Here is a 24,638-nt window from a genome sequence, read left to right as displayed (position 1 = left end):
AATTCTAGTGAAAAACAACAAATGCACACACGCGCACACACACACGCACACACAGACATCAGGTGTTACAGCTTCCCAGATAACCTTGTGTTTCACAGAGGTGTGGAGTAGAATGTGTACTGACACGATACCGTCTCTGCACACATTTATTGAGCAGATATAAGGAAGTTTTCAATTTTGGAGGTTAAATTAAAATTTGTATTGGTTGTGGCAGAGTAGAGCAGCCCCTATCAAACAAAAGTTTAATTCAACAAAACACAGCATTTCTGTAACTGAGGAAAATAGAAACAACTATGCAACTAAACTGAGAGTGGTATAGCATAAGCAAAGCAGAAGGAAAAAAAGTAGAAGTGATGGTAGAACACAAACTGTACATAAATTGGAAATATTTTTAATGTGCGTTAATATTAGTGCTTAAGTGCTTAAAATAGTGTTTGGAGCACTGTATGCACTCGTTTTTCTTACTAAAAATTAAGCAGGTAAGTGGGCAACATAAAAGGAGTTGTTATTATTGACGCAAGCTTTATTAGAATGGAATGTCCAATTTTAGTTCCCCTATATGACAGTAAAAATAATGTTGCAGACTTGGTCAAAGCCCCCTAATGGTTAGGGGTGACTTGAGTCATTTGTTTTTATTGTTGAGGGTAGGAGGAATATAGAGAATTGTGGGCAGTAACAAAACAAGGCTGAAACTTACATGATAGAATGGATTTCAGAGAGAAAATAGTAACCTGTTTTTCTTTTTCTGGTACTCTTCAAAAGTAAATAATTTCTTGTTTGTTTGTGGCTAATACAACTGGGTAACACTGCAGCCACTGCCTTCATAGCAGCCGTCTGTGTAAGTGACCAGTCTCTCACACTTATTTCAAGTTGTCTTTGATACATACATATACACATACACACACATTTTCAAATGTATATGAGCAGTACTTTAATTTAGGTCAGTGCCAACAAACTACGTATTTTGGCTTATCATAATCTATTTCCAGTTCATTTTCTGATACTTACAAATCTAACATCAAGGTAAATCTAATTGATAAACTTGAAAATTTGGCTGTGATATCAGAAGGTGGAAACTGCTTTCCTCCCCAACACCTTCCCTACCACCTCCCCTTAATAATAAATATAGCCATGATAAATATAATGCTAAAGAAATCATATAAAATATGTTTGCTGATATTTTTAAATGCAGTATTAGTGTAAACTGGTTGCCATTTTAAAAACCTGAATTCATAACAAAGATCTAAATTGATTAATTCAGCAGTAGCTTTTGTCAAGTCAGAAAGAATTTTAATTTTGTCTATAAGATGAGAAATTATTGGTAGCATTGAAAAAGCAGAATAAATCTCTGAATGAATTTAAAATGAAAAAAATTAAATCTCTAGTAATTTGACTGAATTATTTACATTTTCACATTTTTTACTAAAATAATTCAAACATGTCTGACACTTATTTTATCAACAAAGATTATTTCATTTTTGAAAACTGTTCATTGACCACTGCCTTGTTTTAAACTAAAACACTGTATTTTATTTTGATTATGAATTGTAATCTTAATATGGACAAACTATAACTACCCAAATAGCATAAGAGTAAAATCTGTCTCTTCCTGAATTGCAAAGAGCTTAGAGTATATGGTGCAACAAGAACAAACTTTTTAAAAAGCCCCAATGTAATATATGGACTTAAATCTGTTTTCTCCTGTCAGCTTCTTGTCCTGAGTCTAAAACCTAGATTTTAAAATTTTATGTTTTGAAAAACATGATTCAACTTTATTCAAGAATATTCCTAGTTAACATTTTCCTAATAAAACCTTTGCATTTCTTCCCACTTAGACGAACAGTCTGAATCTTGGCCTCTTACTCATGTGGAAAAGGGGCGTGAGAGACTGGCAGTTGTGACCCAGCTGGCATTTTCTGCCAGTCGCCCTTCATAAGAAGTAGCAGTGTGCTTTGCAGAAGGCCTTACTGCTTCGTAAAGGCATTACGTGACTTTAATCCGTTCTCAGGAAGATTCTTTGTTGATTAATAATTAACAAGCTGCATTTCTGCATATGACCGTGTCATAACTTAATTTCTGCAAGTGCCCTTAAAATGGAAATAGGATGGCACTTTTGCTACATCTGCTGCTGTTTGCAGAAATACCGTCCATGTGGCTGGGGTGGCCTGACTAACCTAACCTTTAAAACCCTTTTGAGGTGTGTCCCCATCTCGTATGTAGTAGTCAGTTCACATGTTTAAAACCGGGGGTAAGAAGAGTAGCTTCAAGTTTCTGGCACAGGTTAAGGCTGGGAACCAATCCCACTAGGTGGGTTTGTTTGTATTTTCTAAAGAATAGGTGACTGCACCACGTCCCTAGGGAAGGGAGCTGAGCACAGCAGTCATGCCCCGATTAACCCCAGAGATGGGAGGAGGCCAGACCCACGCGACATAATTCTAGTTAAGCCACCTAAGCAGCTGAAGGAAGCTTAGCCTGCTGGTTCCTGGATAAGTGTGTGTTTGGGGTCGGGGGGAAGTGGTGAGAAGGATGTCATTCTCTTGGGGCTGCTCTCTGATGCACCCAAGTCTCTGAACAAGCCGAAATCTATGTGGGGCTGTGAGGAAAGAGGGTTAAGCATAGAAGTCTTATGCTTAACTTCTGTGAAACAGGAGAAGTGAAACAGGTTTATTTTATTTTTAAAATTTTAAGAGCTTTGCATAATTCAGGATAGAATTTTTGTACCTTATGAAATTATCAGATGAGAATGAAAATGGAAGAGTTATAGATTGCAATAGAAGATCCCCTAAAAAAGAATCCCTAAAAATAATCCTGAAAAATGACAAACTACTGCCCTTACACTGTCATTGTTAGATCTCTATCCCCTTGTGTCTTAGTTTCAGAACAGATTTTGTTGTTTCTGTTTATATTCAGCTAGTAAACAGATCTTCATTTCTTCAGCATTTTAGGTTCCAAATTTTCTGTAGGTATCTGGCCCTTGGCTTGTTTCTGCCACTTCTGGCTTGACAGTCTGTTGTTGAAATTCAGTTTCTACAATCAGCAAACATTTGTTTGTTGGAAAATGTGGTTTTTCCTTCCAAATGCCTAAATGTGTTGTGCTTAAAACTTCGATGCCTTTTCTATCTTCCTGGTTTTATGTAGACCTAACTTGGAGCAAGTGAACGGATTCATGTTCGTAAACATGAGTATAACATTCTAGTTCTTACATTTTGCAGTGGGTTTTGAAAGCAAGTTCATTGTTTTTAGTAATAACCTTTTACAGTATTCACGTTTTGCTGTCCAATCCCTGCAGGTGCTGAAGAGAAAATTTTGGAAGAGTTTAAAGAAACACACAGTGCAGACTCTCCAGATTTTCAGCTCCAGGCGATGATCCAGGCTGCTGGCAAGCTCGTGCTGATTGACAAGCTGCTGCCCAAACTGAAGGCTGGTGGCCACAGGGTGCTTATCTTTTCCCAGATGGTGCGCTGCTTGGACATACTGGAAGACTACCTCATTCAGAGACGGTGAGGGCCACGCGGTGGTGCCGTCGGAATGGAAAAGAAAAGGGAAAAAAAAAAACGACCTTTCACAGGGCTCTTAAGTGGTTCACCCTGAAGTGACATTTATGATAAAGGGGATGGAGTGGGGGAAATGTGCTACGTTTCTTTTTAAAAACTACAGATGTATCCATGACAGTTATTCTGTGTGGTGACTGCAGTAGGACTCTGCATCATTTCGTGGGCGATTTTGTTTCCCATTTCTCTCGTTTGACTAGGGGAGGATTGTTCTTACCTAAGATTGAAATTGTTTGTCATTTTACAGTTAGAAGTGCCAGCTATTTTTAGAGTTTAGTTGTTTCACTGGGCAGGAGGTAAAATAAAATGCAGTCTTTGGGCATTCAACCGATTGTATGAAAAACTACAACAAAACCTATTTGCTCTGACATTATTTCTGAAAAATAATATTCTGTTAATATATACCCCAAGTTGTATTACTTTCTTAAAAAAACAGAAAAAAACCAGTATATTGTAGCCGTTTGTCAGGCCTCCTTGTTAATACTGACATTTTCCAGGTACCCATACGAAAGGATCGATGGCCGAGTCAGAGGCAACCTCCGCCAGGCAGCTATCGACAGATTCTCCAAACCTGATTCTGATAGGTTTGTTTTCCTCCTGTGCACCCGGGCAGGAGGCCTAGGCATTAATCTTACTGCTGCTGATACCTGCATCATCTTTGATTCTGACTGGAATCCCCAAAATGATCTCCAGGTAAACACGCAAGAAAATCTTCCTGATGCCCCCCCCACCCCCCCACCCCCCGCTTTTTAAAACCATTCTACTATGACAGAGAATTCCATCAGAGCAATAAATTAAAGTCATGTAGTCACTCAGGCGGTGTCCCATGATCGGGGCAAATGAACCAACTAGTAATCAATTTATTAATAATGTAAAAGTAATTTCTTCGTATGTTAACCCTCTTCTAAACTGCACCTCTGTTTATTGGAATAGATGCTCTTATAACTGACAATTGAGTGTTTCCTTCTTTGGTAGCCATTAGTTTTCTTTGTCTTCCAGGCTCAGGCTAGGTGTCATAGAATAGGACAGAGCAAATCTGTGAAAATCTACAGGCTGATTACAAGAAATTCTTATGAAAGGGAGATGTTCGACAAGGCTAGTTTGAAGCTTGGTCTGGATAAAGCCGTGCTGCAGTCCATGAGTGGAAGGGAAAACGCTACCAACGGGGTAAGCCGCACGGGCCCAGCCCATTCATCTCTTCCGCCTCCTTACTTGATTTAAATGATAGTGAGACATTCTCCAGCATCTGATTATTTTTCAACCTCAGATTTCCTTTGTTATAACTCAGGTTCACCCTCTTTGAGAAAAACGAAACATTTGTTTAGTCTACAACATTTCAATTCTAAATTATCTTAAATACTCCTCTAAAACAGGTACAACAGCTTTCCAAGAAAGAAATAGAGGATCTTCTACGAAAAGGGGCCTATGGTGCACTCATGGACGAGGAGGATGAAGGGTCTAAATTCTGCGAAGAAGACATCGATCAGATTCTCCTACGGCGAACCCACACCATCACCATTGAGTCTGAAGGGAAAGGTTCCACATTTGCTAAGGTGCGAATAGAGGCAGGTTTTCTATAGAAGTGTAATAGAGTTTACGTACAGCACCATGACATGCATGTGTAACGTTTGCTTTATATTGCAAATTGAGAAATTAATTATTAACTTCCTGCAGAGCCTGTAATGCATGAAGCATCGTTTGTGTTTTGGGTTCTGTTCTATGGACATGGCGCTGGTAGTCACCCCTCCCTGGTCCTCAGACCGGCTTCCCAGCTCTCCCGGTTGATTCTGTACCTGTGTCCTTGGCCCATCCTCTCCACTTTTTGAGATCCTGAATCCTGACATAGCCTACGAGGACAGTCAAGTCACTCCTATCCTGAAAACGTCTCCTCCGTTTTCCCCTCTAGCTTCAACTCCATAAGTCGTCTTTCATAGCTGAAATCCACACAAGCATTATTTGCACCAGCTGTCTCTGTTGACTCCCTATTTACTTATTTTTCAACTTTCAGCTTGCACCTCTTCCCCACGTCTCCAGCAGACCAGCTCTGAGCACCTGCCACTCCGCCGAGAGCCCCTTGGAGGCTTCACCTGTGTACTATTCCATCCATCGTCACCCAGGCCCACTCTATTCTGAACAGCTTTATTGAAACGCAGTATACTTACCATAAGATTCACCTGTTTTAAGTGTACAATTCAGTGCCTTTCCTGTGCTGACAGACTTATGCAACCACCACCACATGTCAGTGTAGAACATCTCCATTACCCCCAAAAGATCCTCATGCCCATTGACATTCCCTCCCTCCCTCCACCGCCTTCCCCCCACACCCCCCGCACCCCAAATCTTTGGCAGCCACTAATCTACTTTCTCTATATATAGCTTTGCCCACCTTGGACATTTCATATGAATGGAAACATACAACATACAGTCTTTTCATTCTGGCTTCATACACTTAGCATAATGTGTTTGAGGTTCATCCATATTGTAGCTGAACCATGTTCCATTATATGTCTGTCTCATTTGCCAGTTTAAAATGGACATGGGGGTTGTTTGTTTATTCAGTAGTTGATAGTGAAGTTTTTGGTTATCATGAATAAGGGTATTATGAATATTTGCGTACAAGTGTTTGCGTGGACGTTTTCATTTCTCTTGCATATATACCAGAAATGGAACTGCCGGGTCATATGTTAACTCTGTGTTTCACAAACCCTGAGGAACTGCCAGACGGTTTTCTAAAGTGACTGTACCATTTCCTTTCCCACTAGCAGTGTTTTAGGGTTGCAATTTATCCACATCCTCAGCAACACTTTTTGTTGTTCTGACTTTTTGATTGTGGTCGTATTAGTGAGTGTGAAGTGATAGCTGACTCTGGTTGGATCTGCGTTTCTCTGGTGCTGTTGAATATCTTTCCCTGTGTTTGTTGACCATATGTATATTGTCTTTCGAGAAATGTCTATTCTAATCCTTTGATCATCTGAGTTATTTGTCTTTTTATTATTGAGGTTTAAGAATTCTTTACATATTTTGGATAAGAATTCCTCATCCATTTGCAAATAATTCCAAATGCAATTTGCAAATATTTTCTTCTAGTCTTTTCTTAGTGGTGGTTAAGGTTAATGATGCCAGTTTACCCATTTTTTTCTTTTGTTGTTTGTACTTTTTGTGTATTGTCTAACCCGAGCTTGCAAAGATTTGCTCCTGTGTTTTCTTCTACGAGTTATATAGTTTCACTGTTGCATTTAGATCTACAAGCCTTTTAAGTGAGTTTTTGTGTGTGGTGATGGTGTGCGATGGGCCCCAGCTCCCTCCTGTCGCACGGGCACAGGGCCCAGCCACTCCAGTCTGGAAAGGCCTCTTCGGGGCTCTGGGACCCACACTTTCCCCATCACGCCTTTCTGCGTCTTTTCAGGTTCTTTCCTCAGTCCTCACAGACACTTCAAGTTTGGTAAATACAAAACCAAGTCCAGCATCCCTGCCCCTCCATCCACTGTGCACGCGTGTGCGCGCACACACACACACACACACACGCACCCCTATTTGTTCACCATTCAGTAACACCATTCAGATGCCAAAGTTGCTGAGATGCTGAGGTTTTTCCTGGCTGCCTCCTCCTGCTTCGTGCTTCACATCTTTCAGTCTTAGCTTTTCAAGAATATGTATGTCCGTTTCTGCTAGAGCCGTTTTTGGTCTTCGTTATTTTCCCCTAAACGCCAGTGGCCTGTTCTGTACTGTTCTGCCCTCCACGCTGCAAGACATCCGTGATGTTGGACGTGATCGTGTCCATCTTGAGATGACCCCCGACTTCAAAGAGCTCTCTGCTTCCTCAGGGTCGTGTCTGGACTTTGTTAACCGGACGTGCAAGGCCCTGCTGGACATGGCTTCTGCCTGCCTTGCCAGCTCCATCTCTGGCTACTCTCCCTGCCTGCCCTAATCCCGAGCCACATGATACGATGAATTGCCTTTCTTCTCTGTGCTTTTGCACATGCTCTACCGTGAAAACGTCTGCATGCTTTCTCATTCTTTGAGCTTCTAACAGTCTGGTCCAGGTGTCATTTTCAGGAGAACCCTGTTCTGTCTTCCCACCACTGCCTTCCCTGTACCCCGACCTGCACCGCCACCCACCTGAGCCTGGCTAGGGCCTCCTCTGTATGTCAGCTGCACTTATACGTACCCTTTATTACCTATCATTTATTGAGCTGCAGTCATCTTCTGTTTCCTGGTCTGTCTCAACCCCTGGACACTGAGCTGCCTGAGGGGCAGCCTCCCTCCTTGTCCCATTGACCGCAGCGTCTGGCACACAGTGGAAGAATGTAGACATGTCTGAGTGAATGAATAAATGAAAGCTGTTTTGCATTTTGTCTATGAGAAAAGCATCTCAAAGTAACGCATATTTTTCCCCCTTTAGGCCAGTTTTGTTGCATCTGGAAATAGGACAGATATTTCTTTGGATGATCCAAATTTCTGGCAAAAGTGGGCTAAGAAGGCCGAATTGGATATCGATGCCTTAAATGGGAGGGTGAGTGAGAGAGTCCATTCAAACCCGTCTGAGCTCACCCAAGGCCGCCTTGTTCAGAAGTTGCAAATGTCTGTGCTGTCTTTTTTAGAACAATCTGGTTATTGACACTCCACGCGTGAGGAAGCAAACCAGGCTGTACAGTGCGGTGAAAGAAGACGAGCTGATGGAGTTTTCGGACTTGGAAAGCGATGCTGAAGAGAAGCCTTGCCCGAAGCCCCGGCGGCCCCAGGACAGGTCCCAGGGCTACGCAAGGAGTGAGTGCTTCCGGGTTGAGAAGAATCTGCTTGTCTATGGGTAAGTTGGGCTCGTGTGAAAAACGGAACTTTATTTTAAATAGTTAGAGTCCCGATTGGCATAGAAAAACAATATCTGTGTTTGGATTTCTGAGCCCCCATAGCATAGTCAAGTGCACTGAGCAGTAGCTCTGATGGAGCCCGGGATTTTTGGTTAAAGTGCTCAAAATGGTTCCGATCCTCATGGATTGAAGGGGTGTGAGTTTGTCCCTTAAGGAATTTGTCAGATCCAAATTTACTTGTTGATTATTACTAGCTACGAGCAAAGTGTCAGGATAACACAATTTTTCTACTTTACCTTCTCATGAAATTTATGACTGTAGTAATCTTTTAATATTTTCCTGTTATAAAAGTTTGTTAAAGGGAATCTTGTGAAGCTCTTCCAGCTCATCTGGAATATAAACAGATAATAGTCATTTCAGCTCTGAATGTGTCATTTCTGAATCTCTGGCACCCCACACACTGCTTTGAATGGCAAGGTACTCAGGAAATACCTGAAACTATAAATCAGAGTTCTTCAGCATATTGTAGGCAAATTCTATTAAAATAAAAATGTGCCACCAAAACAAATGTTATCTGTAGATCTGATGATATCCTGGCTTTCATTGTATTTTCCAATGGACCCTCATTAGTTTCAGAATACACACAAACATTCTGTTAGCATAGCATACAGGGCACTTTCCTGGCCTTTGTCTCTCTTGTTGGCTCTTTCCACGGGCAGTCCCAGCTTCTCTTAGGACAGCCACTTCATCTCCTTCAGTGTGCCATGATCTGGCTCATCTCTGTCTTTCCTCAAGCCCTTCCCTCTGTCCAGGGCCGACCGCACCCCCAGCACACAGCCTTCATCTGCCCAGCCTCCTGTCCTTGGCAGCCAGTGCTGGCTGACGTCCTGTGGCGCCCTACACCAGACAGTCTCCATCATCTCGTGATGCACTTTCCCTCACTCTGCATATTCTTGTGTGACGTTGAGTAGTTGGCTTCCCCTGCTAGAGACCCAGCTAGCAGCTACTTGAAGACGAGGGCTCTTTCTTTGTGTCCTCAAGGCAGAGTAGAGTGCTAGCAGACACACAGTGAGTGCTGAATCAGTGGTGGTTTGTGGAATAGACGAAGTTCAACTGAACACTCCTGTGTTTCGGTAGCTGTGTCCCCTCTACGAGAGAGCTGTGCAAGCCAGACATCCTTTCCTATCTGTCCTCACATTGCAGAGACACTCTCCCCACCAAATCCATTTGCTACTTGCACCTGCTTCCAGGTTCCAGACTAATGACCAAAGTTGAGAATTTTGCTTGTAACTAAACATGGGACAAATGAATAACTCCTGAAGCTACGAAGTCGGCTTAGGGCAGACTGTCTTTTAGTAGAGCCTTTCCCTCCGCCCTTAGGCATCGCTGTGCATTGAACACCTGCTGTGTGTTAGGCCTTGTGCTAGGATGCTCTCAGGCACAGACACGGCTGTGAGTGGACAGGCGCAGCCCCACCTCAAGGCCGGCAGGGGAACAAGTAGAAGTGACAGCAGTGACACCTTGGCAGGGATGCTCTGTGCAAATACAGTGTAGAAACATGTCTCCTCTCCTTTAAGACACAGCTCAGGTATTCTCTCCCGTTTTGGGACTCGGGAATAAATGAAGGAACTCCAGACGGTGAGTGTATAGTGTGTGACTTAATGGACATGATGAATTAGCCAGGGTACGAGGGAGTGTTGGGCATTGGGCAGGGAGGAGAGGAGAGTTTCTGGCAGACAGGGCAGTGTGTCCAGTGGCCCAGAGGTGAGGGCCAGCCTTGCGGTTTGAAGAACAGAGAGTTCCTAGAAGCCAGAGAGGACCAGGCCAGGGCGAAAGGCAGGGCCTGCTGGTGTGCTCTGTGCTTCTCCCAGCCAAGGCTCTGGCCTGCACAGCTCTCAAGCGTGGAGGAGGCTGTTCCTGCCCTAAGTACCGCCTGGGGGGCTCAGGCAGCTGTAACCTGGGAAGACACAGCTCACACAGCACCCGCCTGTCTGCTGTGTGCTCTCGCTCCACAGCTCCCAGGTAAAAGAGGACAACGTGTTTAACCCGGGATTATACCCCTAGACAGCTGGTTCGGGTTCAGCAGTGTGCTCTCTGTTTGGTTCTATCCACAGTCCTTTATCCCACCCATGTTACATAACTTGAGCGTCGGCTGAACATTTTTCCTGTGCGTGCTCTTGGAGTTAGCACTCCCTGTTTGGAAAGGAGACTCGAACCTGTTCACAGTCTTTCATTAATTCTCCTGGCATCCCTCTGAGGCGGGTTGGTGCATCCGTCCTCCTCAGCGCTGCGTCCTGACTTGGGACAGACGCTCACACCTGCCCCAGTGCCCAGTGCATCTCACATGACTGGTCAGCTTTGTGGCGTACAGACCACGTCAGAGTGAAGCAGTGTGTAACCTGTGCAGGTCCTGGCTTGCTTTCATGGCCTAAAAGTTGCTGCCACTGCCTGAGTGTCACTAGGAAGCCAGTGTCAGTCCTGTAGGTGTTATTTCAGTGGCAGTCCCACTCTGTATGTAACGGGTGTTTTTAACTCTTGGGCCTTGGATGGTTTTCCTATCACCAGATGTAAAGTATGACTACTTTTGACCCAAGTTTTCCTAACACTGCTGCCTGACTGTGAGAGTAAAGCCGCAGATCTAAACTGAAAAATACTGCCTGCATGCTGAATTTTTGCTTTGCAGTTGGGGACGGTGGACGGACATTCTTTCTCACGGACGCTACAAACGTCAGCTCACTGAGCAAGATGTAGAAACCATCTGCAGAACCATCCTCGTGTACTGTCTCAACCATTACAAGGGGGATGAGAACATCAAAAGCTTCATCTGGGATCTGATCACACCCACGGCTGACGGCCAGACGCGCGCCTTGGTCAATCATTCTGGTAGGTGCTTCGTGCTCTTGGTGCCACAGCATCTCCGCTGCCAGCTGGTACCGTTGGGACGCAACCTGGGCCCCATATTTCCCTGTCTTACATGTTGAAATATCTGACTCTGACACTATAGTTGGGATTGTAAAATGCTTCTGTTGTCATTATTATGATGATGATTTTAGGGTTGTCAGCCCCAGTGCCGAGGGGCAGGAAGGGAAAGAAGGTGAAAGCCCAGAGCTCACATCCAGTGGTGCAGGATGCCGATTGGCTGGCTGGCTGCAACCCGGACGCTCTGTTCCAGGAGGACAGCTACAAGAAGCACCTGAAGCACCACTGCAACAAGTAGGTTTCCGAGGGTGCCTGTGGAGGCTTGCTTGGTCTTTAAAGTGTGTGTGTGTGTGTGTGTGTGTGTGTGTGTGTACACACACGAGTAGATATTAAGTTGCAGTTACTATATTTGCACAGCCTTACTGTTTTCCTTAAAACTTGCCAAGTCACATGACCGCATACATTTAGATGACTGATTTTTAAAATTGTGATAAAGATACACAACACGTTTTTTAAAATCTTGCCACTTTAACCACTAGTAAACGTACAATTCATTGACATTAACTGCATTCCTCACTATCCATACCCAAAACCTTTCCGTTGACCCCAGTATAAACTCTGTACATGAAAGAGTAACTTGCTTTCCTCTCCATCTCGTCCCCACGCCCCTGGCCACCAGCATTCTCCTTTGTCTCTGAATTTGCTAATTCTGGGATTTGTCTTTCTGTGTCTGGCTTATTTCGCTTAGCATAATGTCCTCAAGGTTGATCCACGTTGTAGTTTGTACCAGAATTTCATTCCTTTTTATGGCTGAGTAATACCCCCTTGTATGGATAACCACGTTTTGTTTATCCATTCATCTGTCAGGAGATACTGGGGAAGATAGGCACCTTTTGGCTGCTGTGAACAGTGCTGCTGTGACAGTGTGGATAACAGCCTTAACCAGCATGTGTTAGGGAATTACAGTCAGTTTTCTTTATGTGATCCTGCCTTCAGCCGGCTGCTTTCAGTAGAGGGGCCAGGGAATTGACATGTTATTTTTTGCTTAATAATACCTCAATTGCTGGGTCCTCATTTTACCTCTGAGCTTAAAATCATATTCCTTACCTTTATTTCCAGAACTTGATTATACATAATTGAAGAGTATTGAATGTAAATGTATTTTATTGCTTGGAGTCTACATCTTAAACTGACATCTGCATGTGTTGATTCTTGCCTGCTCTGAGCGTTCATTATTCACTGTCATTAGGACAGGCCACACTGCTACTGACCAGCGACCTTGGGCAAGTTCCTGAACCTCTTCAGGACTCACTTTCCGCTAGTCAAATAGATTTCTACAACACGATTTCAGCTGGATAAGGCGGGATATAAATAAATACATACGTATCTCCCTTTTTTCCAGTGGCAGCAAGTGTCTGAGCACTTCCTGCAGGGTGCCAAGCACTTGCTGTGGTGGTTTGAGTTGTCGGAGACGCGGAGTGCTCTTTTATCCGCACATACCTGACAGGGAACTGAGACTCGGGACCTTCAGGTTCCCTCAGCTGGTTCAGGGGCAGGCGGGGGTGGAGGCCCAGGCCAGCCGAGGGCACTGCCCTTGTGCTTCCCTGCCCGCCTGCCTCCTCCTCAGGACGTCTCAGCGCTCACGTTGCATAATTCCCAGGGCACACCTGCTACCCACCAGGTTGCACTGACGAATGGTCACCCCTCTGTAAATACGAAGGTGTTTTCCGGGTCTGCCTTTGATTGCTGTCTTTAGATTTTGACAAATATTTTCCTTTTTAAACCTCCAAAACCATTACCTCAGACCATTCTGGTGCCTCAGAAACTGTCTCATTACTGCTAACACTTACTAGCGATCTCTAAAATCCCGCCCCACTTATAGCTGTTGGAAAACTAATGTTTCCTTGTGGTTTATGGGAACTTTGGGTCAGTAGCCTTCTGAGGTCTGGATTCAGACAAACCGTATGTGGAGTGGTTGAGTGTGGGAGCCCTGGTTCCCAGATCCCCGTGCAATGGTGGTGGTTTTGAATTTCCTATTCTGATGGCAGTAATGAACTCCCAGAGGGTACCCTCCCTAATTAGTATGTGAGATGTAACTAGCGTTCTTCACATCTTTCCCCTTGGTCTCAGAAGAACACTGGCAATGCTTTCCATCTCCTGTCTGGGTCAAGCAAGTAGTCCCGTTGTCCTTCCTAGGAGATCACTCCCTGAGACGCCTCAGGATCTAAAGTGAGAAAGTGTTATGACTGGTCAGAGAGAACGTGAGACCCAGACTGAGGACCTCCTAGAAAATAGCTGGCCAGTTAGTTCTCTTCAAAAGTTTCAAGAGACTAAGACAAAAACAGAGGAACTGTCTCGGGTTAAAGGACATGAAGTGGACAGGACAGTTTAATGCCACGTGTGGTCCTAGACTAGGTGCTGGTCCAGAAAACTGCACTAGTGGGGCAGCCGATGATGAAATGAATGGGATCCGGGGACCTGTCCTGTCCTGTCTGCTTAACAGGTGCAAACTCCTTCAGCTCAGAGGCTCCCTCCTGTGTACCTCATTACCCGTCAGCACCTACCGTGTCTGCCACGGGGGCACTGAGCTTGCCAGTTGCATTGGTTTGCATTTTTTCCTCTAGAAAAAAGGTGACAAGGTGACATTCACAGTTAGTTTATAAAAGTCTCCATGTAACTATAATTCCTCCCAAAGTAGAAAACTTTGACAAAAAAGTTTTCACTGCCATTAGGATCACTGCCACTGTACCAAGCTGTGGTGAAGAAAAGAGAACCTGGCCCAGGGTGGCGGGTGTCTCTTTGGAGCTACGCTTTCTGAGTATCTTCTGTAAGTTCTCAGAACTGGCCTGTAAGTTTTCTAACCAGAGAAGATACAGTGTGCCAGCTGCGGAGGCCCATACCGTCCGTTGTTCTTTTGCTGGTTCAGTGCGACATGGCCAAGTTTTAATCTTGTCAAGAGAAAGAAATCTTAAAAAAAAAAAAGGTATCCAGGATGATTGCTTACTTTGGAACATATTCAGATATTTACAGCTTCACAGTTTGTCTGTCTAGAGCCCACACTGGCCAGGAGAAGGCTCCTGGTGGGGAGGAAGGTGTGTTGTGAGGTACTTGTTCACGTGTGATCAGTAGTCTGTTTCGGTGAAGCTGCTCCTAGTTGTCATTTGATATTTTGAAGGATAGTTGCCATGTCCTGAGAGAGAGTATAAAGTGATGGAGTCAGAAGGCCTAATTCTGAGTGGTCCATGGTCAAGGTGACTCTGACCTTGGCTATGCCACTTACCTTCTGTTAGCCTCTATTTTCATGTTTGTCAAATGGAAATTGTAACTTATCCCACTTCATCATAGGGTCATTGTGAAGATGAAATGAGCTAGTATAGTAAATGTGATACATTGGTTAGAAAATGTGTGCTGGGGCTACTCAGGGAAATGGCACTTGGTATTATCATTCAGTCACGGCCAAGGAGGTAACACAGCAGGGCTGTCCAGCAGGAGATGCTCGACTCACAGCAGACATAGGCCTTTGGGATGTGACAGGTGGGCTTTATTGAAAAAACCATGTTTTAAGCCATTGAGGAAATCCAAGCAAGATTGAAAATCTGGTTCCTAGAATTCCAAGGGTTTTTAAACACTGATTCCTTGAAAATGACTAAGAACTTCAATGACTTGGACATATTTTAATCTCCTTTGTAATGTTTTATTATTATTCTTGAAGCTACAACTGAGGCTTCCAGGTAATATAAACTAAAGGAATAAAGAAGGTTTAATATTCCTTAAGGGAGAAGGGTGGGGACCCACCCATACCCCACCCGCACTGCCATCTTCCTTTCTTGGAAGCAAAGTTGTATAATCTGAAAAACCTGACATTCCATATTGAGGGTTTATTGTAAGGTAGTAAAACCAGATTTTATATCGCGTTTATTCCTACAACTTCTGATGTGCTTCCAAAAATGGTATTAAGGCAGCAGCTGAGGAAATTTTATGAGATAATGAAGCAGAACAGTGACTGAAAGCCATCTGCTCAGTTGTTTACAAACTTGCTTCAATACTTCAGAGGCAGTGGTAGGGTACGTGTCTGAACTTCACAAGCTGCACTAGGTAGGACTAACTGAAGTGCGCCTGGGCTGGGCTGAGCTTGGTCCCTCTCTGTGCAGTGTGAGCGGTTGCCAGGCAGGCCTGTTGGAAGCCAGCAGAAAGCACCACACAGAGGTGATTATGTGCCACCATCTGTCACGCTTCAAGCCTACCATACAGCATGGCTAATCAGCCTTGGCAGGATGATGGATGAACAGCAGCAGCTGCCAAAAGCCACTGTTGGCAAACAGTCCTGAAGTTAAGAACTTTTTCCCCCCTCTGTCTTCCTCTCCAGGGTCCTGCTGCGTGTCCGCATGCTGTACTACCTAAGACAAGAAGTTATAGGAGACCAGGCAGATAAGATCTTAGAGGGTGCTGACTCAAGGTTAGTGCACGCGCACGGGGGTTCTCTGCCTCCCTGTGATAATCCAGCTAGTTGCAAAATATTACGGATTGTATTTCAAAACCTTCATAAACTTAGTAGTACATCTCCTTTTTTTGCATTAAATACAATGTTTGTCCTGTGAACTTGGAATATGATGAGAATCGGGAAAAGCCTGTGTGTCTGTGTGTGTGTGTACGTACATATGTATGTATAAAGAGGTGTGAACTACATTGCTGGTGTTCTGAGATGATCTTTAAAATGGGCCACTGGGTGATAAAGCTCGTTTCTGGTCCTGGTGGAAAGCGACTGCCCTCTGCCCGCTCTTTTAACCTTTGCTCATCCGTCTCCACGATGCTCAGGTGCTCACTGTGGGAAGGGGGGTGTGAGCGCATTACCGTGTTCACTAATACTGGCACTTTAAAAACTGTGACGCAAACGGTTGCCTTTGTAGTGAAGCTGATGTGTGGATACCTGAACCTTTCCACGCGGAGGTCCCTGCAGATTGGTGGGATAAGGAAGCAGATAAGTCCCTGCTAATTGGAGTGTTCAAACACGGTAAGTGACGTTTCTGTCGGACTACGCCTGACCGTGTGGCTTTGTCTTTGTTTAGAGCTCTTTGCATACTCTTTTCCAAAGTCATAATATTAATGAGGATAGTTCCAAAGGACTCTTGGCGTCTACCATTTTCCTGCACTAAAAATCTAATATGAACTGTAAATATCAGATGCTGTTTTTGAATGTTTGTTGAGTATTTGAGAAGAAAACATTTCTTTCTTGGCTGTAAATAAAACCAAAACCATATTTGTTTTAATAATAGCCAAATTGTCCTGTAGCTCTCCCTAAACTTTGCTTCCAGCACGGCTCCCCTTGCTGGCTCTGCCAGCCCGTGTCAGAGTGGACGGTGGGCTTAACCTCTGCTATTAATCTGTACAAGTGCCTCCTGGGCTTTGTTCCAAGCAATATTTCACAAATGTCAGTACTGAGAACTCTCGGCTCCCCTGAGTGGGATGCAGCCTTGTTAACTTTGAAAGGCTAGGGATGCAGAACTGGCATGATATATACAGTGAGCGATTCCTGATTATAATCCGAATTCTCTGGAGGTCGCAGAGGTACTCTCAGCAGCCCAGCCTGACTAAAGGGGAGAATGATGGCTTATAAAACCTTTCATGATTACAGTTTGGCTTGCGGCTCTACAGCAGTTAGGAGCGGTGTGTTGTAGTACACATCCTAATTGAATTGTGCTGTTCTGCCTATGTACTGCAGCCGCGTTTTGTGAGCTCAGCCTAAAAATCATTTTCCCGCAGTGCACTGTTGGGATCTGCCATTTTCCATCTAGTCAACTTGGGCAGTCAAAAAGCAAATTGCAGTTTGAAAACCATGGAGGGAACAGTGTCATCTTACTGACATGCATCATCCTAAACCTAATAAGACAGGTGCGCTGGCCTTATGGAGACAGGGATTTTTCAGCCAGCGGTGCAGCTTCCTGCAGGACTGACGCTGGGAGCATGGGGGAGTCGGGCAGCGCTGCCGAGGTCATGCAGGAGCCTCACGGAGCCTTTGAAATGTCAGGCAAAATGAGGTCTTGGGGAAAACAGGGTCAGAAATCTTCCTGGGCACCTTGCAGTTATTCTGAACCTGTTTTTCTCTCAGTATTTGTGATCGTTTCGATAACATCCCTGAAATGTGAACTGGCCCCCAAAATCTGCCCTGGAACTGAGCGTTCCATAGAACGTTCTGCCACATCGGGGTTCTTTTTAAATACAACATAGGTGATCCTCTTGATTGAGAAACGAAGTTTGTGTGTTGTGGCAATGCTGTGATTTTGTCAGCGACAGGCCTTTCATTGTGTCTGTGTTGTCCTCTGTGGCTGCTGGGCTTGGCACAGGTTACGAGAAGTACAATTCCATGCGAGCTGACCCCGCACTGTGCTTCCTGGAACGAGTCGGGATGCCTGATGCCAAGGCCATAGCTGCCGAGCAGAGAGGGACAGACATGCTAGCAGATGGTGGTGACGGGTAAGAAGGACATTTTAAAATTTTAATAAACTTTAAGGCAGTATCGCATCTATTGGCAGGGTTCAGTTCTTACACTGCACTATGTGCTGTACTGCGGCTGATTGGAACTTCCTGACATTTACAAGTATAGGCTTTCTATATCATAATGATTATGTAAACATGAAATGTTATCTAGATAACCTGAAACTTGTTTGTCTTTTTTAAATGACAGCCCTCCCCCCCAGCCTCCCCTCCCCCACCCACCCAATCCTCCCATATCTCCCTTCCCTGTACTTTTAAATACTGACAGCGTGGCTTTTGATGTCGAACCCAGATTGTTACTCTTCCCCAGGTCCCCCTCAGTCTCTTGCTTATCAGTATGATTTAAACATTTTAAAATATTTTTATATAGGGGAGAATTTGATAGAGAAGATGAAGACCCAGAATATAAGCCAACCAGAACACCATTCAAGGATGAAATAGATGTAAGAACGAGAGTATATTGACTTTGATACAGCACCAGTAAAATATTATATGCCTATATAAGACTTGTTAAACTTTATAGATAATGGCCTTTTCTTTCAAAGATAAAGCAAAATGAAACCCAAAATTAAAATAATTCTGTTTCTTGCTTTGATTCCAAGGAATTTGCAAATTCTCCCCCAGAAGATAAGGAAGAATCCATGGAAATACGTGCCACAGGTACGGCTCCGCAGGAGCTCGTGGAGCAGAGCCCGTGTGTGCTGTGCAGGCATCATCATGTGTCAGGGACCTCTGCGACTTTGTGACAGTGGATCTCAAAGTGTTATGTCACTACACAGATTCATCCCTTGTGAATGATTTTAATTCTTGTTTATTGTTGGTTTTTCATTACATTGAATTCTTTGATAAAGTAACTTTTTTGTGTTAAGATAATTTATGTATTTGTTTTATACCAGTTAGTGAAAACTGTTAAGCATCTTTAGAAATGTATCTCTTGGGAGTTGGGCATTTGCCAAGTATCTGAAATATTGCCAGTTTATAGAGACTACTGACCTTTTGCTTAACGTAATGTCATTAGCTAACAATTACGTGATTTTTTTTTTGTTTCATGCTCAAGATTATTACAGTACAGGAGAGGACTCTTGTAATGTGGTGCATGGCGTAAAATATACTTCTTTTTGTAAGATGGATAGATGAACTTATTTTTCCCCCTAAGGAGTTAAGAAAGGAATGGTTTATAAGTTCCATCCTAATATTATTCCTTATTTATGTTTTCAAAATGAGAGCCTGTGATGCCCTTTCCCACACTGGCATGTGTGTGTTAATGAGTCATCTTGTTTTGATGGAAAATCCTGTATATTGCAGGTTTGCAGCTACGCATTTCAAAAATATATTTTCCACTTCCTCAGGCAAGCACAGTGAGAGTAATGCTGAGTTAGGCCAACTTTACTGGCCTAACACCTCAACCCTGACCACCCGTCTGCGCCGGCTCATTACTGCCTATCAGCGCAGCTATAAAAGGCAACAAATGAGGCAAGAGGCTCTAATGAAGACTGACCGGCGGAGACGGCGGCCTCGGGAGGAAGTGAGAGCGCTAGAGGCGGAAAGGGAAGCTATAATATCTGAGAAGCGGCAAAAGTGAGTTTGTTTCAGGGTTTTACTCAATTCCTGGCCTGTTTCTGTCCTCTCAGCTCTTTTAAGCCTGCGAGAAGCAGGAACCACATCCAAGATAATGACCACCAATGTGTCTCCCCAGCCCCAAAATAAGTAGCAGGCATTAAGTTTAGGGCCCAAGAGGAAAAGAAATAATAAACTTGGGGGGCAGACGGGTGGCTCAGTTGGTTAGAACGCGAGCTCTGGGCAACGGGGCTGCTGGTTCGATTCCCACATGGGCCAGCGAGCTGAGCCCTCTGCAACTAGAATGAAGTCAGTGAGCTGCCGCTCAGCTCCCGGGTGGCCAGATGGCTCAGTTGGTTGGAGTGCTGGCTCTCAACCACAAGGTTGCTGGTTCGACTCCTCGACTCCCACAAGGGATGGTGGGCTCCGCTCCCTGCAACTGAAAAGGAACACGGCACCTTGAGCTGAGCCGCTGCTGAGCTCCCGGATGGCTCAGTTGGTTGGAGCGCGTCCTCTCAACCACAAGGCTGCTGGTTTGACTCCTGCAAGGGATGGTGGGCTGCGCCCCCTGCAACTAGCAATGGCAACTGGACCTGGAGCTGAGCTGCACCCTCCACAACTAAGATTGAAAGGACAACAACTTGACTTGGAAAAGTCCCGGAAGTACACACTGTTCCCCAATAAAGTCCTGTTCCCCTTCCCCGATAAAATCTTAAAAAAACAAAAAAAGAAATAATAAACGTGAAGCCTTTTTATTCAAGTACAGGTCAAGCTAATGTCTTCTTTCTAATAGGTGGACTAGAAGAGAAGAGGCGGATTTTTACCGTGTAGTATCCACTTTCGGGGTGATTTTTGACCCCATGAAACAGCAGTTTGATTGGAACCAATTCCGAGCCTTTGCCAGATTGGACAAAAAGTCTGATGAGAGTTTGGAGAAATACTTCAGTTGTTTTGTGGCCATGTGTAGGCGAGTGTGTCGAATGCCCACTAAGCCAGATGATGGTAGGTCCTTTTAGTAACAAAAGTTCTATAGTAATAGACCAATGAAGTGAAAAATAAGAGAATGAACAATGTAAAGCCTGCTTTGGATTTTCCCAAGCAAGTGTGATTGTTTTCTTGTTTTCAGAACCACCTGACCTCTCCATGATTGAGCCAATCACAGAAGAGCGTGCCTCTAGAACTCTCTACCGCATCGAACTTCTCCGGAAAATCCGTGAGCAGGTCCTTCATCACCCTCAACTGGGAGAGAGGCTGAAGCTCTGCCAGCCGAGCTTGGACTTGCCAGAGTGGTGGGAATGTGGAAGGCATGACCGAGACTTGCTGGTGGGTGCAGCTAAACATGGGGTCAGTCGGACAGACTATCACATCCTCAATGACCCCGAGCTGTCCTTCTTGGACGCACACAAAAACTTCGCCCAGAACAGAGGGGCAGGTAATATATCATCTTTGAACCCACTGGCCGTTGGATTTGGCCAGACTCCTGCAGTCATCTCATCCAGCCACATTCAGGATGAAAAGGTGATGGGGCAAACTGAAGGGAAAGTGGAGGAGTCTGAAAACGCAGCTGCCCAAGAGAAACCAGAGGTGAAAGAAGAGGAAGAAGAAACCGACTCTGGGGAAAAGGGCAGTAAGCAGGAGAGTGAGGCCGAGCCCAGCTCCGTAAAAAATGAACTGAAAGGTATGGAGGTCAGTGCCGATACAGGGCCCAAGTCTATTTCAGAAAAAGGTTCGGAAGAGGACGAAGAAGAAAAGCTGGAGGATGATGATAAATCAGAAGAATCTTCCCAACCTGAAGGTAATGCCTGGCCACTCCGGCCTCTCTCCTCATTCCACAGCAGCAGTTGAAACATGCCAAGTTTTCATGTCACATGACAAGGCCTCTTTTTTGTTTTTTAAGGGTAATTAGTGTCCATTTTCTTCTGTGAAGGAATAATTTCAGGTTATGCTTAGATGTATGTTCTGCTTTGATATGGCATGGAAACATGATACTTCAAGCAAGTTAGAGTCTCAGAAGAGTTTTATGGACACAGCACTTCTGGATTAAGGATAGGGGTTAACTTTATAGTATCAGTATTTAAAATTCCAAATGATTTTAATTTGGACAATTAAATGTGAGAGAAGAATCATTCACTGAGTAGATATTGATAATTATTTTTAAATATAATGCTTCATTTATTTAGTTTTAATTCACAAGTAAAGAAGTAGAATCCGAAAATAACCAGTTTTCTTTCTAAGTCACAGGCTGCTGTACCTGGCACAAATAAAAATAAGGCATATTGTACTGTTCTGCTGGAACGGAACTTTGAACTTAGCTGATACGTTAGCCCTTTTTCCTGTGTGGAGGGACGTAGGCTCTTGAGTGAGAGACTTGGCAGTCATTCAGCCTCCTCTGAGATTTACTTGCCCGTGGTCAGATGACTAGTGAGATACCCTCACTAAGCCTCTGCTTCTTCATCTATAAAATGGAAATAACCGTGTACATGAAAGGGCTGTTACAGGCTTTAAACGACAAGATGTGTAAAATGCCAAATACCGTTATAGCTACTGAATAAAACAGAGTGGATTGATACTCAGATTTTTCATCCTGCCCTTTCTAAACTTCTTTTTCAGTGATATTCTGGTTGTGAGTAACGCATATTAACTCATTTCTCAGCAGGAGCTGTCTCCAGAGGGAAGAATTTTGATGAAGAAAGCAATGCTTCTATGAGCACTGCTAGGGACGAAACCCGAGATGGATTCTACATGGAGGATGGAGACCCTTCGGTAGCTCAGCTCCTTCATGAAAGAACCTTTGCCTTCTCGTTTTGGCCTAAGGTTGGTGGGTTTTAAGGTGTTTGGTTTTGTTGACCATAAGAGTGTGGTGGAAGGAATCATATTAGCTTGATTTTTCAAATAATTTTAAGATTAACTTTGATACAGTGTGTGAAGACTGTTGATTTTTCTCATGTTTTAAAAAATAATCAGGAAAAGCCCAAAAGAAAAAAAATCTGTAGAATACTTTTGTAATAGGATAGGCAAGGTGAGGTGTTTTTTTTTTTTTTTTAGGTTAGTAATCATGGTATCCACTATAGTCTATGGATTATTGTTTCAACAGACTCACCCTTTGACAAAATACAATGTGTGGACTTTAAAAAAAAATTTTTTTTATTGGGGTAAGAGACACATAACATGAAATTTATGATCTTAACCAATTTTAAGTGTATAGATGAGTAGTCTTCAGTATATTCATCTTGTAAAACCGATCTCCAGAACTTTATCTTGCATGACTGAAACTTTATACCCATTAAGCATCTCCTTTTTGACCCTCCCCATAATCCTGACAATGCCTGTTCTACCTTTTGTTTCTGTGAATTTGACCACTTGAGATACATCATGTAAGTGGAATCATACAATATTTGTCCTTTGTGACTGGCTTATTTCACATGGTATAATGTTCTCAAAGTTAATCCAGGTGATAGCATGTAACTGTTTCCTTCCTTTTTAGGGCTAAATAATACTCCATTGCATGTATATACCACATTTTCTTTATCCATTCATCTGTCGTTGGGACATTTGAGTTCCTTATATCTCTTGGCTTATTATCGTGCTACTAAGAACATGAGTGTACTAATATCTCTATGAGAGCCTGCTTTCGATTCTTTCGGACATATACCCAGAACTGGGATTGTAGGTCATATGGTAGTTCTAGTTTTAATTTTTGGTAGTATCTCCATACTGTTTTCTACAGCCATTACACCATTTACAACCCCACCAACAATGCACCGGGGAAAATGTGTGGACTTTTAAAACTGTGTTTTGATTTCATTTTTAATCTAAAGTAGAACTTTGAGATTTAAGACAACTTCCATATATTTGGAAACCTAATCTTCTTCACTTGGGAGAGGGGTGGGTGGTTAACCCATTTGGTTCAATACATTATGTGATAATTCCAAATGTAGTTAACTGTAACCAAAAGCGAAGTGGAAATTCCTTTTTTGGCTAACGAGCATAATTTTATAAGTCCCTGTGTAACTCAGGTCTGTTTTTCTGGGTGTGGAAATAATCATCCTAATCACCATAGCAGGGCTATCTGGTTTAAAACAAACAACGCAAAAACAGCTTTAGTCGAGTCATCCCCAAGCTGGCCTTCTATAGTGGTAGTTGCGTAAGAAACAATGTGAAATTTTTAACCGAAGAATGTACTATCAAAGACATCTTTTTCTCTCTGCACCCTCTCACTTCCCCTGTTAGGCTAATTCCCTATTGAGAATAGAAGGGAGTTCCCCAGGTCAGTCAGAAGGTCTACAGTAAGTAGCAGGCACTTTTAATCTATGGAAACTGGGTCTAAGAGCTGTAATTAGACATTTTTAATGTACACGCTTCAGTGAAATTTGAAGTGATAATAGGTAGGGAATGCAAATTGCCATTCATTAGGTGTTCCTAGGTAGGTGCCCATTTCGTAATGCTGAACTTTATTAATAATGACGCTAATGAAGCCCCACTTCCTGGGACAGACTGATCCTGCCTGTGGATCTGAAGCACCAGAGCGTCGAGAAGCTAAGTGCAGGGCTCCCTGGTTACCTGCCGACAGTCACCGACAATTCTTTAGCGTGACTAACAGCTACTTTTAAAATACAGGGGCATTTTAGAGGTAGTGGTAACGTAATGTTTCCTAATTTATGTGATTCACTGTTCACAAGTGAAGAATACTCGGTTTACTGCATTGGGGTCACCTTAGGACCTCCCACCATAGCAAGGCCGTTTGGGTGGATTTTGTTTATTTACTTGTTCACTAGTTTTCTTTACTTTTTGCCCACCAATTGACTTTTAAACCTTTTATGCTCTTTCATATCTTAGTGGAAATACTTACCTAGTAATTTTTACCCAAGTCTTTATTACAATTTCATGTGACTTTTCTTCTCCCTCCAGGATCGAGTAATGATAAACCGATTAGACAACATCTGTGAAGCGGTGCTGAAAGGCAAATGGCCAGTAAATAGGCGCCAGATGTTCGATTTTCAGGGCCTCATCCCTGGTTACACGCCACCCACCATGGACAGTCCCCTGCACAAGAGGAGCTTTGCCGAACTCTCCATGGTTGGCCAAGCGAGCATCAGTGGGAGTGAGGACCTCACCACTTCTCCTCAGCTGTCAAAGGTAGGCAAGAGCCTTTGTTTTGCAGTGTAAAGTTCAGCTCTCTAAATCTTTACGCAGTTTGGACGCTTGCATTTCACTGGTCCTTCTGAGAAATACGGCTGCTGTTTATCCTCGGCTCTGTTCAAAAGTCATGAATGTTTCATTTCTTAAGCTTCTGGTTCTTTCTTTCTGAAAG

At 43.6% G+C, this 24,638-nt stretch overlaps 1 protein-coding gene across 1 annotated transcript in view; it reads left to right on the top strand.

The window, feature by feature from the left end:
• The window catches only part of CHD7 (chromodomain helicase DNA binding protein 7), a 186,507-nt gene that overhangs the window by 153,215 nt on the left and 8,654 nt on the right, over positions 1-24,638 (top strand). The window contains exons 16-33 of the mRNA XM_033125788.1: positions 3,290-3,500; positions 4,049-4,244; positions 4,551-4,718; positions 4,925-5,104; positions 7,954-8,064; positions 8,153-8,358; positions 11,043-11,242; positions 11,413-11,572; positions 15,645-15,734; positions 16,186-16,289; positions 17,620-17,749; positions 18,141-18,213; positions 18,373-18,430; positions 19,120-19,348; positions 20,121-20,329; positions 20,454-21,122; positions 21,981-22,141; positions 24,236-24,463. Coding sequence (XP_032981679.1) covers positions 3,290-3,500; positions 4,049-4,244; positions 4,551-4,718; positions 4,925-5,104; positions 7,954-8,064; positions 8,153-8,358; positions 11,043-11,242; positions 11,413-11,572; positions 15,645-15,734; positions 16,186-16,289; positions 17,620-17,749; positions 18,141-18,213; positions 18,373-18,430; positions 19,120-19,348; positions 20,121-20,329; positions 20,454-21,122; positions 21,981-22,141; positions 24,236-24,463 — 3,383 coding nt within the window. The remainder of the gene's footprint in view (positions 1-3,289; positions 3,501-4,048; positions 4,245-4,550; positions 4,719-4,924; positions 5,105-7,953; positions 8,065-8,152; positions 8,359-11,042; positions 11,243-11,412; positions 11,573-15,644; positions 15,735-16,185; positions 16,290-17,619; positions 17,750-18,140; positions 18,214-18,372; positions 18,431-19,119; positions 19,349-20,120; positions 20,330-20,453; positions 21,123-21,980; positions 22,142-24,235; positions 24,464-24,638) is intronic.

This window comes from Rhinolophus ferrumequinum, chromosome 14 (genome assembly GCF_004115265.2).
Source record: "Rhinolophus ferrumequinum isolate MPI-CBG mRhiFer1 chromosome 14, mRhiFer1_v1.p, whole genome shotgun sequence".
In the NCBI taxonomy this organism is placed as follows: Eukaryota; Metazoa; Chordata; class Mammalia; order Chiroptera; family Rhinolophidae; genus Rhinolophus; species Rhinolophus ferrumequinum.
Note: the sequence above shows the minus strand (reverse complement) of the source record. Positions and strands in the feature narration are given on the sequence as shown.